General features: G+C 39.7%; 1 protein-coding gene across 6 annotated transcripts in view; it reads left to right on the top strand.

Annotated features, from left to right (window-relative positions):
- Positions 1-14,432, top strand: part of LOC138738384 (syntaxin-binding protein 5-like) — a 267,977-nt gene that overhangs the window by 68,758 nt on the left and 184,787 nt on the right. For all 6 annotated transcript variants that reach the window (XM_069888457.1, XM_069888459.1, XM_069888460.1 and 3 more), the window contains 2 exons: positions 6,111-6,192; positions 12,395-12,495. In XM_069888457.1, the coding sequence (XP_069744558.1) occupies positions 6,111-6,192; positions 12,395-12,495 (183 nt within the window). The remainder of the gene's footprint in view (positions 1-6,110; positions 6,193-12,394; positions 12,496-14,432) is intronic.

A 14,432-nucleotide genomic window follows, 5' to 3' on the forward strand; every position in this document is an offset into this window, starting at 1 on the left:
AGGAAATAAAGGAGAGTATAAAATTGAAGGTGCAGGTGTACAAATCTGCAAAGAGCAGTGGGAAACTGGAAGATTGGGATAAGTTTAAGAGACAACAAGGGGTTACAAAGTGGGTAATAAGAAATGGGAAAAAGGATTATGAAAGTAAATTGGCACAAAATATAAAAACAGAAAGCAAAAAATTTTATAAATATATAAAACGGAAGAGGGTGGCCAGAGTTAACATAGGATCCTTGGAGGATGAGAAAGGAAAACTGGTAGCAAAAAATGAGGAAATGGCCGAGGCATTGAACAAATATTTTGTGTCAGTCTTCACGGTGGAAGACACGTCCAGCATGCCCAAGTGCGGAGTTAAGGATGTGAATGTTGGGGAGAGCCTTGATAAAATAGTTGTTACAAAGGAAGTAGTGATGGAGAAACTAATGGGACTAAAGCCAGACAAATCACCTGGTCCTGATGATATGCATCCAAGGGTTCTGGAAATGGCAGAAGTTATAGTTGATGCATTGGTGGTCATATACCAAAATTCCTTGGATTCTGGGCAGGTCCCAGCAGACTGGAAGACAGCAAACACGCCACTTTTTCAGAAGGGATGTAGGCAGAAGACTGGAAATTATCGGTCAATTAGCTTGAAGTCTGTAGTTGGAAAAATGCTTGAAGCCATCATTAAAGATGAAATAGTGAAACTTTTGGAACGCAAGGGTTCAATCAGGCAGACGCAGCATGGTTTTAGAAAGGGAAGATCTTGTTTGACAAACTTGTTAGGATTCTTTGAGGATATAAGTTTGCGGATGACACCAAATTGAGTGGAAGAGCAAATTGTAATGAGGATGTGGAGAGTCTGCAGAGGGATATAGTTAAGCTGGGTGAGTGGGCAAAGGTCTGGCAGATGGAGTACAATGTTAGTAAGTGTGAGGTTATCCACTTTGGCAAGAAAAATAAAAGAGCTGAATATTATTTTAAGGGTGAAAAACTACAGCATGCTGTTGTGCAAAGGGACTTGGGAGTGCTTGTGCATGAATCCCGAAAAGTTAGGTTGCAGGTTCATCAGGTTATTAAGAAGGCAAATGGAATGTTGGCCTTCATCGCAAGAGGAATTGTATTCAGGAGTAGGGAGGTAATGTTGCAACTGTATAAGGTACTGGTGAGACCGCACCTGGAGTACTGAATCCAGTTCTGGTCTCCATATTTGAGGAAGGATATACTGGCTTTGGAGACGGTCCAGAGGAGGTTCACTAGGTTGATCCCTGGGATGAAGGGGTTGACTTGTGATGAAAGATTAAATCGTCTAGGATTGTATTCGCTCGAGTTCAGAAAAATGAGAGGAGATCTTATAGAAACATATAGGATTATGAAGGGTATGGATAGGATAGATGTAGGAAGGTTTTTTGAGCTGGCCGGGGAAACTAAAACGAGAGGACACAGTCTCAAGATTCGGGGGAGTAGAATTAGGACAGAGATGAGGAAAAATAGTTTTTCCCAGAGAGTACTGAATGTTTGGAATTCTCTAACCAGGGAAGTGGTTGAGGCTGCCTCATTAAACATATTTAAAATTCGGTTAGATAAATTTTTACATGATAGAGGAATTAGGGGATATGGGGATATGGGGAGAAGTCAGGTAGGTGGAGTTAGATCATAAATTAGATCAGCCATGATCGTATTGAATGGCGGAGCAGGCTCAATGGGCCATTTTTGGCCGACTCCTGTTCCTACTTCCTATGTTCCTATATGTTTGTACGTTCTCCCCGTGGTTCCTCCCACTTTCCAAAACGTACGGGGTTGTGGGTTAATTTGGGTGTAACTGGGCTAACATGGGTTTAAATGGCTGGAATTTGGCTTCTACTGTGCTATAAATTTTTAAAAAAACAATGATGATTTGTATCTTTTATATCACAAGCATGCCAAATTCATATTTTATTCTTCAATATATTTCCAGTAATACAGCAACTTTAGCAAAGTAACACAAGAGAAATATTATCAAAAACTAGGATACAGATGCTACACATATGATTAGGTAAGAGGAGGGAAGGAGGTTGTTTTTCTGAGGGAAGACAAGATAACAAAGATTAAAGTATTCTTGGGTGGTCATCTAATAAAATTGTATGGATAGAAGCAAGAAAAGAATGATCACTTTGATGGGGCTGTATTGTAGGCTGCAATATCAGGAATTGGAAGAACAGATGTGCAGGAAAATTGCAGATTGCTGTCAGAATAGTAGAGAGGTATTACTGGAAAACTTTAAATGGAACCCACATAGTTTGGAATTTATTAAGTGTGTCCAAGAGATCTTCCTCAATCAATATATTGAGAGCCCTATTGGAGAGGATGTGACCCTGGGCTTCGTCTCAGGAAACTGGATAGGACAAGTGACTGAAATGATGGTGGCTGAGTACTTTGGGTCCAGTGACTGCAACTCCATTAGTTTTAAAATGGTTATTGTGACCTTTTATTCTCCACTGTGTCCTCTGGTCCTAGACTCTCCCACTACTAGAAACCTCTTCACATCTACCCTATCCAGCTGTTACATCATAGATCAGCAGCAAAAGAAATTCACCAAGACAACTGTATCTTAAAACAATAATTTTAATTAATAACTTAAAAATATAACATCGTACTTAAATCTAAACAACCCGAAGAATGCACAAGTGTGTGTTTGGGTGGATTACCCAAACCATTAGAGCTGAGGCATAACTCTGAAAAGTCGATTCAAAGCTCAGTCTCAGAAATCCTGTGTTGAAACTCAGATTCTTTAAACTGATGCTCAGAAGTAATTATGAAGTAGGTGAGACTTCAGACTTCTCAAAACTCATGAATTCTTGTCAAGTTGCTTTCAAAGGAATGTTCCTTCATACAAATGATTTGTCACAACTCCCCTCTTTGGGTAGGGGACAGAAAACGTGACTTCCACAATGTGATGCTTCCACGAACCCAGGCAAGGATTAAACAAAATGGCCATTTAATGATCATGATCCAAATACAGGACTGATCCTGTTTCCTTTACCCAGTCATGGGTCAATCAAAAATGACTGTTAGTGGCCACAGTAGATAACTGCTTTCTTCTGACAAGGAGAATTAGCAGAAGTGACCATCTCACCCAAAGTCACTCCAATTCTACGTCTTGGCATGTATATACTGGTTTTCAGTTTCCCAACATCTTGTCAATCTGTTTGAACAGATGTTGTCTTAAGTAAACATTCATAGTTTCAGTCTATCAATTGAGGACAATAATGCTGGTTTACAGTTTTGAATTAGGTGCCAGGCTGTCTTGTTCAAAATGTCGTTATCTGTGAATGTCTTTCCCTGTACCAACCCCCTACAGTAACTTACTAAAATAAATAAAATAAAGATTTTAAAAAACAGAAGCCTGCAACACCAGCCCTTTCAATGAAATCTGCCCTCATTCTTCTAAACCAACAAATACCGGCCCAAAACTATTAAATGTTTCCTGTATGTTAACCCTCTCAAACTCGAGATAATTTTTGTAAACCTCTTCTGGATCTTCTCTTTTGACAGAAATGTGGGGACCAAAACTGCTCATAATAGTCTAAATGTTGTCTGACCAACACCTGAAAAGCCTTGGGATTGCATCCTTTTATATTATAGTCCTCTCAAAAAGAAGGTGAAATTACAGTTGCCTTCTTTACTACGATGTAACCTGCAAATTAACCTTCAGGGAACCCTCCACTAGGATCCCCAAGTCTCTTTGGACCTCTGCTTTCTGAATACTTTCTCCATTTAGAAAATAGTCTCTTTTATTCTTACGAAAGTGCATAACCCTTCCCTATGCCTTATTCTGCTGCAACTTCTTTGCCCCTCCTGCAGACTCCATACTTCCTCAACACCACCCACCCCTCCATCTATAGTCCTACCATCCACAAGCTTGGCCACAAAGCTGTCAATCCCTTTATCCAATAGTAGTGGACCCAACATTGACCCCTAGGATACACCACTAGATACTGGCATCCATCCAATAAAAAAAAAGCCCTTTATTTTCACTGTGGCTTCTGCCAGTCAGCTAATCTTTCTATGCTAGTACCATTCCCATAATACCATTGTCTGCAGCCTCATGTGCGCAACTTATCAAAGGCCTGTGGAGTGGAATTTGCTGTGATCACTTGAACAATCATCCTTTTCTATGAATGCATACATCATTCCAGTCCCTTGCTCAGATAATGATGCACTGTAACACTGTAGTCCATTGATCGGGGCTGTTACCATATGGTCTTGTACTTGACCAACATTGTTTTATCAAAGGGTCATAAAGGCTCAAAGCATCATGTCAGGGGAAGTGCTCCTGGCTTATACTTTCAGCCCCCAGCTACAGCTGGTAGGTCATGTCCCCTACCACCAGCCAATGAACAGATTATTGGCCTAAAACAGTAAATCTGTCTCTTTCTTCACGTATGCCACCTGACTTGAGTATTTTGTTTCTTCTTACTATTTTTATTTTTACTATGCCTGTTTGTCAGATTTTTTTGTACCTTTTGAGGATTTGCTGTACATCTTATGTTCCCTAATATCTACCTGCAGAATCTGTTCCTTTCAGTTTGAGTTATTAGTCCTGATCTGGAATGTGACCCATACCCTTCAAAATATTCTGTGGTGTACTCTGTGACATTTGGAATATCCTGAAATCGTATCAGTGACCACTGAAACGTGTCTGCATTCCTGGCAATTGAATTTGGTGCTCTTGCAGCTCTCCTTTGCTTTTTCTTCTTATCACCTCCAATGTTATGGACTTGACTGTGTCTGTACTCTCCTCAAGCAGTTATCCTCTCAGTTTTCAACGTTGAAATCCTGGTTGGGCAGCATGCTGAAACTGGACCCCAGCAGTACCAGTCTGGGCTTCCTTATCTATCGTACAGTTACCTATTTGTTCGTCTGTGATGATGTTTAAATTGTGTATTGATCAGCTCCTGAAACTTTCTATTTACTTCTTATTTAGCTTCATGGGATATTGTTGCAATTCCAGAAGGTGCCTCGGGTCTGAATCCTGAATTTTGTATACTGTGCTTGACAATCTGGTGCACATATGGTTGCTTTGCAAGAAGCATTCAAGATTTCTGACACGAGTCGAGGGTATGCATTCAGTGGGAGGGACTGAGGAACCTTGCCATGCGTCTATTGGTTGTAATAACTAAAAATAATTCTGATCAAGTTTAAAAGCTAGCTGGTTTACTGTTTTATTTAATAACCATTATTTTCTTCTTGTCTGTAGAGATTCCACAGCTCACCAAATGCCTGATACTCATTCCATTGAAATTGCATTGCTTGTAACAACCATCCACTTGGGCATCGACTTTGGCACTTGATGTAAACGAGATGTAGGTCCATATTTGATGCATACAAGATCCATGGGCACATATAAGACCCCTGATCCCCCCCATTTCAGCAGGGAATATTAAGAATTTTTTTCCTATCTACTTACAGGTAAACATTTAATGTTATTGAAATGTGTAGCTACAGTAGAGCAGAAAAAAACTTGGACAAAATTTACAACTAGGACAACAGGAAAAATTTTTAAATAATAATACTGGTGTAATATACAAGAGAAAACAAAAATAACTTGGCTATAGCAGAAAACATTTTGTAAAAACAAACTGCCATTGTTGGTCCCCATGCTGGTCCCACTGCCTCCTCACCTCCAAAGGCTGTCTGTCGGTCCCCACACTGGTCCCACTGCCCTGCACTATCCCAAGGGGAACAGGGCGGTGGGACTAGTGTAGGGACCAACAGCAGGGTGCTGGGAGGGTCTCCCAATAAGTCTCCACCAGCCTCCAACGATAGATGGTAGTGATGCCAGGCAGCAACAATGGTCACTGTCACCATTATCATCCAACTTCCACTTTGCATACATGTCCTGGGGATATTTTTGAGCCATTTGGGGGGTGGGGGGAGGCAGAGAAAAGTGGATCTTGTATGCCATTAAATACCGTATTTATTTAGAAATGATTGAAGGAGTTCTGAATAAACAGACAATGTATCTAACATAAAAGGTTTTAACTAGAAGAAAGTTCAGTTTGCTGATTTGAAAAAGCATTTTTTTTTAACATTTGAATATTTTTTGTGTGAACAGTTAATGTTCGATTCCTTGACTTGCATTCAATCAGACTTGGTCGTCCTGGTGTTGACTGCTATTGCCAACATGATAGTGGGGCAGCTGTGCTGCAGCTTCAGTTTCTGATAAATGAGGTAAGATGATTCTAATTCCCTGGTTTCTGATCAACACAGTGCATTATTATCTACATTAAATATGTAAGCTCCTTAGAAATGCAGCCATGACCCTAAACATATTTGCAAGATCAACCTAAATGATAAGGCAAATTGATTGATAACCCAGAAATCCACCTCAGACTTTTCGTGGACTTGTAGCGGCAGCTACACTGCTTCTGAAAGAACACACAATCAGACGGGTTGAGCTCAGTGAGCAGAAAAACTGGTTTATTGCTGGCTGCTGGGCTGGACTTATACTCCCAGCCCGGACTGGGCTGAGAATTGCGCTGGGGGGCGCGGACATCACTCGGGCTTCACGTGGTCCCCCAGCGCGGGCTTCTGAGCCCGATGCTGAGAAGAAGGGGAAATCCCCTGACAGCACCATTTTGGCTGGCTGCCCCGCCGCGTGGATTACAAGTGGGGCCGGTTCGCCTGCCTAGTGGCATGCCGCCACACATTATTATTTTTACTTTTTTTGTAGTATGTCGTAAGATGGTTATAATGTGAACATTTTCACTATGATGCTACCATTCATGACGAACAAATTCTGATTCTCATCTCAAAGTAGTTTGGCTCTGACATGCTATGGCTTTTGAGCTGGGGAGAAGTGCTAATTTTTAAAATTGTTTTAATCTGATAAATTCCACAAGATTTCCACACAAGTTCATTTTTATACTCATCCCTGTATTGCTGATAGGACAGTAGTTATCAGGAAACAATTACAAATACTTTCATATCATGTTGCAAAGTTTAATGATAAGTTTGAATGTTGTGAGTTCAACTCAATAAGTTGGGATTTTTATAGTGATGGTGGGAAAGGTTATTATTCTCTTTTCCTGAGCTTTGTTTGAATTTTGCCATTCATATATATACATATTCCTTCAAGACTTCATCTTTGTTACGTCTTTGAAAACAAATGTCTTATTTTGCTCCTTGCACTGATCACCACTAATTGTGTAATATTGAATTATTGCAGTTTGATGTGTATTAAATAGGAAATCTGGCAGCCAGTTTGACACAGTTCTTATTTTCTTTCCATGTAAATTTCAGATCATATATTGACAATTTATTGTTCTTAAAACATACTAAAATCATGGATTAGCCTGTTCCACCATTCAATTAGATCATGGCTAATCTGGCTGTGAACTCAGCTCTACCTACCTGCAGTTTTCCTCATAACTCTTAGATTTTTACAATAGGGAAATTATCTAATCCCCTACCAGCATAATTGTTGGAGAAAATGAATCATGTCTAAATGAATGAAAGGAGAAATCTTTCTCTGTAGGATTTACTCTCCTCCAAATATCAATTAAATTCAAATCTTCCATCAAGGCACCCAATCGTATTGACGTTTTTGATTTCCTTATACTTTTCGGAGACCTATCCAACAAAGGATCTAAAACACAGTTAAAATCTCCCCCAACCAAAATATTTTCCTTGGCCTGATTTAACAAGAAAAAAGCCTCTGACATAAACCTTTCATCATCCACATTAGGTGCATAGACATTTAACCAAGTCCATAATTCAGCAAAAAATTTACAATTCAACCTCAAAACCCTCCCTGCATTACCTTCAAAGGATTCTAATTCAAACAGTAATTTCTTATGAATTAAGATCGCTACACCTTTCACCTTGGAATTGAAAGAAGAAAATACATGACCAACCCAATCTCTCTTCAATTTCATACGTTCTTTTATAGTCAAATGTATCTCTTGCAAAAAAAGCAATATCAACTTTAATTTTTTTAATATAAGCCAATACTCATTTACACTTAATAGCATTATTCAATCCCTGGACATTAAAAGTTGCAAAGTTCAAGTTAGACATTTCAGTAAAAATTCTACTATAAAATATTACTCCCCTTTCTAATTCCCTAAATATTCTAAAACCCCCCCCATATAAAAATTCCACAAAAACAAAAAAAAATATATAAACTGCCCCTCAGTAAACGACTAAAAAGTAGTAACTCCCTAAAAATCTGGGTGTGGTGAAACCCACTAGTGGCAGACAACTATCAGGTCTCAGTGTCATCCACCCCACCAATCAGACTTTCACAAAGTAATTATTCAGGAATATTCAACCCAGTGATTCCAATCTCAATTATTGTTCAAGGTCTTCAATATCAAGAAGACTTTGCGTCAATTCAACCTTCTACCCATTCTTTCCGTGTTTCCTATTCTTTCCATTCCCTTTTCCATTTACCCTCCTTTTAGGCGATGATAATGGTGACCGACCATTTCCTCGCAAATCTGGCAAAGAATTAGCAAAAATTAATGCATCATGATCATTTTAAGTACAGCCGGGTAACAAAAGGCAAACTTGTAACCCTTTCGCCACAGCACTTCTTTAGCTGAATTAAATTCTCAGCGCCGCCTAATAATTTCTTGACTCAAATCTGCATAGAAGAACATTCTGTTATTTGGAACCATCATTGGAGTCTGATTTTGCCTTCTGCATCTCAACTCGTAGTATCATTTCTCTATCTTGATATTTCAAACAACAAATCAAAACTGCCTTCGGTGGTTGACCTGGAAACGTTTTTTTTCTCAATGCTCTATGTGCTCAATCCAACTCTAGACCACCCGGAAAAAAATTCCTTGCCCAGTACCTCAGGAATCCATTTCTTAAAAAAACTTAACCGGATCTGAACCTTCCATATCTTCTGGGAGACCTACTATTTTTACATTATTTCTTTGACCTTGATTCTCGAATGAGTCAATCTTCTTCAGTAATTCCTTCTTCTGAATCCCCCAATCCGCGAAAGAATCCTCCACTTTTTCCATTTTTTCTCTATTATGATCCACTTGGTTCTTGCATTCAAAAAGAGCTTTTTCAGTTTTTTAAAAATCATCCTGTACAGTGTCCACTGTTTTTTACATCTACTAACATTACTTTTAACTACAGTCATATCTTTCTTCACAGAGGTCATCTCTTCACACATATTGTTCACTTTAGATTTCACTTCCATAAATCCTTGATTTATCTGAGTAGACATCTGCATTGACATGTTTTCCATTTGATGAGCCATCACTTCCCCTTGAGGCCTATCTTCTCTGGTCCCAGTCCCCATATATGCTTCCTGTGTTGATTCCAATAGTGCCGGGCTCTCCACTTTTTGACCAGTACGGCTGCAGATGGATACCCGTCAACAGCGTGCCGACCTCGTCAGCCTGCCATCTTTCGGGTTCTCCCACAGCCCACTCCTTCTCTAGTATATCTCAAACTCGTGATGCACCACGCATGCCTGGAATAGTCACCAACTGCGCAGGTGCATCCTCTGACGCTACACTGCGCGTCCCTAGACCACCAGGTATTACTGTGGGCTCGCGTGTCTGTCCCCACTTAATCGATCCACCCGGGCTCACAGGGGCGCAAGTCGGGGCCTACCGAGCTCATCACAGAACTGGCGCCATCTTGCGGATGCGTGATCGGCGCCGGTGTAATTGTCAGCCGAGCTGGGGTTCTTTGAGGCTTGGGAACTCAAGTCGATGACTCCGTGGCTTCAACTTGGTAGGTAGGCCTCAATTCTTCAACACATTTATAGGGTAATTTCTTCTGTAACTGAGTTTTTGATTTTTTTTCACGTTTGTAGCCTTTTCAATCCTCTACTAAGTCTGTGAATACTATTTTTAACAACTTTTACAGGTTTTAAAATCAGGTATTAATGTCTAACTGGGGAAAGGTGGAACTGCACTTTTTCCCTCTATGCCATCTTGCCATGCACCCCCCCCCCCCCCCCCCTCCAACTTCTCCTTTCTGTCTAACTTTCCAAAATGTCAAATGCCTCTGAATATTCCAGTCTTGGTCACCTTTCAAAGTTTTTGAGCAGAGGTTCTGGAGCTGCAGAGCCTAAAGCAGTCAGGATTTTTGATTTATACTCATCTCTTGCATTAGTTAATTCAATAAAACCACAAAGCTGCAGGACAATTATTGGGCCAACTGACTCCTGCTTTCAATTGGGTACTTGTGTTCTGCTACTGTGAAAGTCATCCTGCCAAATGGATATTTTTGATCAAACAATTGTGTGTAGGTGCAATGTTTCACCCTCAAGATAGAAATTGGGTATGGACATACATGCATCTCAAAAAATGAAAAGAAAAATGTTAGCATTGTGTTGTTATTGGTTGTTCTTGCTTGACATGATGGGCAGTCTCAATTTAAGATTTCCTAATTTTCAACAAAATAATCACAATATATGGTACCTCCAGAATGTTTGTGACAAATACACTTTTTTCCCCACTGTGTTGTAATCAAACAATTCACATTTGATTAAAGTGCAGATTCCAGATTTTATTTAAGGTTATTTTGGTTTGACCATGTCAAAATGACAGCACTTTTTATATACATAATTGTCCCATTTCAGGGCACCATAATGTTTGGCACATTTGGCTTCACTGGTGTTTGTGATTACTCAAGTATGTTTAATTGTTTTCACATGAGGATCAGAGTTGAGACAAATGAAAGTCAAAGAAACCAGTATGAGGCTGAAAAACAAGAGTATAGCAGTAAGAGACGTCGCTCAAACCTTAGGATGACCAAAATCAACAGTTTGGTATATCATTGAGAAGAAAGAGCATACTGGTGAGCTCAGAAATCGCAAAAGGTCTGATGGGCCAAGTGATGCCTCCACTGCCTGATGACAGAAGAATTCTTATCATCATGAAGAAAAATTCCCAAATGCCTGTCCAACAGATCAGAAACACTCTTCAGGAGGTAGGCGTGGATGTGCAAATGACTCCTTTCTGCAGAAGACTTCCTGAATCAAAATACAGAAGCTTACTGCAAGATGCAAACCACTTGTTAGCCTCAGAAACATGATGGCTAGATTACAGTTTGCCAAGAAATATTTAAAAGAGTCTGCAGAATTCTGAAAAAGGGCCTTGTGGACAGATGAGACCAAGATTAACCTGTATAAAAGTGATGGCAAGAGCAAAGTGTGGAGGTAAAGGAGCTGCCCAAGATTCAAAGCTACTACCTCCTCTATGAAACATGGTGATTGGGTGTAATGGCCTGCCTTGACATGTATGGCTACCATAGGTACTGGCACACTTATCTTCACTGATGATGTAACTACTGAAGCCAAGAGCAAAATAAATTCTAAGCTGTATAGAAACATCGGCTCAAGTGCGAGGAAATGCCTCCAAACTCATTGGACGGCACTTCATCCTATAGCAAGACAACGATCTCAAACATACTACTAAAGCAACAAAGGAGTGTTTCAAAGCTAAAAACTGGAAATTTCTTGAATAGCCAAGACTGCCATCCAATCTAAATCCAATTGAACATATGATAAAGAGAAAACTTAAAGGGTCAAATCCCTGAAACAAACAGGAGCTGAAGATGGTTGCAGTAGAGACCTGGCAGAGCATCACCAGAGAAGAACCTCAGCACCTGGTGATGTCTATGAATCACAGAACTTCAAGCAGTCATTGCATGCAAGGGATATGCAACAAAATACTAAGCACAACAGCTTTAATATACATACCATTGCAATGTCCCAAATAGGATGGTGCCCTGAAATGAGGGGACTATGTATAAAAAGTGCAATAATTTATACGTGGTCAAACCAAAATGCATACAAATAATCTTGAATAAATGTGTACTTTAATCATAGGTGAATTGTTCGATTACACATTTTAAAATGTGGAGCACAGGGGCAAATGAAGGAAAACAATGTCTTTGTCCCAAACATTGCAGAGAGCTCTGTATGCCTCCAGCCAACCATTTAAAACTAAATTTATTATTCTTTTGATTGCTTTTGTCTGTGCTGGCTATTTCAAAAGTCTTTAGTCCCACTGGTCTATTTCTTCTCCATTATCCTGTAAGTTTATTCATCTTTTTTGTTTGAAAGGTGCAGTTTAATTTCTTTTGTTTTAGGCAATGAAGCCAGTCTAGAGTTGGCTTTGTCAACAATAATACAATTTTTCTTGTGTCATTTCAGTTTTTTTTTTTAAATTATACCAGAGCTCTGTGCCTGGTTACTGATTCCTCTACCATTAAAAGTAGATATTTTTTGCATAATCCTTGATAAGTTTGACCACCTCTGACAGCTTCCCTAGAGCTTGCAAACTCGCATCCCTGATAATCAATCAAAACAAATGAAGTAACTTCAATGAGCTGTAATAAATATTGTGGGAAGAAGGAATAATTTCTCTTCTACATTTTCTTCCCATTTTTCCAGGGTGCTTTAGTAAGTGCATGTGCAGATGACACACTTCATCTATGGAATCTTCGTCAAAAGCGACCAGCTATTCTTCATTCACTCAAATTCAACAGAGAGCGGTAAGAGGTCATTAATGTTGTTTTTTTCTGGACTAGTTTAAATTTAAGTGCCATTTGTATTATGGCATTCATTTCAATGGGTTATTAATGATATTTTGCAAGATAATCTGAGTCGTATATGAAATTTTTATCTATAGCAAAGATGATGTGCAAATACTATATCTACTATGGAAGATTTTATTTTTATGTTACAAAAAAACAAACTGCTGAAGGAACTCGATGGATCAGGCAGGATCTGTGGAGGGAAATGGACACTTGACATTATTGGATGAGACCCATGTCTCTTGAATTCAACTCTCTTGACTATGTTTGGCTGAATGTGGAACTGAGGTTTGTAACATAACAAAACTCAAACTAAACAATGGTGAGCAGGTTATTAGTGAGAAAGTTTCACTTAATAGCAAGTTCTGATGATGTTTTCAAGTAATTTACTGATGATAGAGAGTAGTCTTTCTGGTAATTGGCCAGATAGGATCTGTCTTGACATGGGGTGAGACACAGCTTGGGTTAGAACATAATATATCAAAAATACTATTCCTGTATTGTTGTTTGGACTCATTGCTGTCAATTAGTTCTTGTTATCATTTGTTGTGTATCAATTTTGCTGACTTCTATGACAGTAGATATCTTGGGAGGAATCCAAAGTGGTCCATTTGCTTGAAACCTTCAGAGATGGTTGAAGATGCTTCAAGCTTGTCTTTTGCTTTTTAATGTCAATTTTTTACATAACAAGCATCAAGCCTAGTCATGTCAAGTTTATTGTCATCTAATTACACAAGTGCAACCTGACTAAACCACGTTCTCCGGTCCTCAGTGCAAAACATGCAGACACACAACCAAAAATTACTCATCCTGATGGTTAGTATATGTGTTTTCAGATATATATCAATAAATATTGTTTTGTGGTGCTCTGAGGAGCTGAAGTAAACCACACCGATGATTGTTAACAAATGTTTTTATTCCAATTCAGCGTGCCCTTTAAGGGCAGCAGGAGCTCAGTCACTTGGTGTATTGTGACATCATAATCGCTGCCCAGGGCACGCACTGGAAGGGATGCTGGAGTCCAGAAGAAATCCCTAACGCTGCCATATCCTAATGGCTGCCCCGCCATGTGGTGATACAAGTGGGGCCGATTCACCATTAGGCTGTGCGCCGCCACACAACCCCCCCTCCAGAACCGGCTACATGTCCTGTCGTTTGGGCGGTTGAGATGAGTATAGGAGGGTGGCTTTCAAGCGATCCACGATAAAGAATTCTTCCTTGCCCCCCACGTCCAAAGTAAAAGTTCCACCCGACTGCCGGTGAACCTTGTACAGCCCCTCGTAAGGCCGCTGCAGCAGTGCTCTCGGTGGTCCCCTTCTGACAAAGACGAATTGTGCCACATTGAGTTCATTGGGCCAATGAGACAGTTGGGTGCCGTGGAGCGACGGGGGTGGTGGGGTCAGGTCTACCCCATTTAGCAGGACAGCTATGCCCCATCATCATGTGAAATACTTTTTGTAGATATCTCTGTTTAAAATTTAATCCCATTTATTATTTTTCATTTTTTATTGTTCTGATAATTTCCTCAGGACCCAATGAATCAAAATAGAACAAAGCAGTCTTATTTCTGCCAGAGGCATTGATCAAATACTTACTTCTCATATGCGTCTGATGTGTTGAGTGTCGATATAATCGATGTGGAGATTACTTTTAAATACGATGACATTGCTTCAAGAATCCAAGCCTTCATACTGAGCTATAGAAGTCTCAACATAATTATCAAAACTGGATTTGCCTCATTTCCACCAAACACCTTCTCACCCATTTACTAAAACCTACATCTTTTGTGTTGTCCCATATCTGACCTTGCTTAGATTCAACTCACAAAAGAATATCAATCTAATGTTGGCCACTGAAGGGAATCAATAATTTATTCTTGAGAGTTTTGAAAGACT

Source organism: Narcine bancroftii, chromosome 7, assembly GCF_036971445.1.
Source record: "Narcine bancroftii isolate sNarBan1 chromosome 7, sNarBan1.hap1, whole genome shotgun sequence".
In the NCBI taxonomy this organism is placed as follows: Eukaryota; Metazoa; Chordata; class Chondrichthyes; order Torpediniformes; family Narcinidae; genus Narcine; species Narcine bancroftii.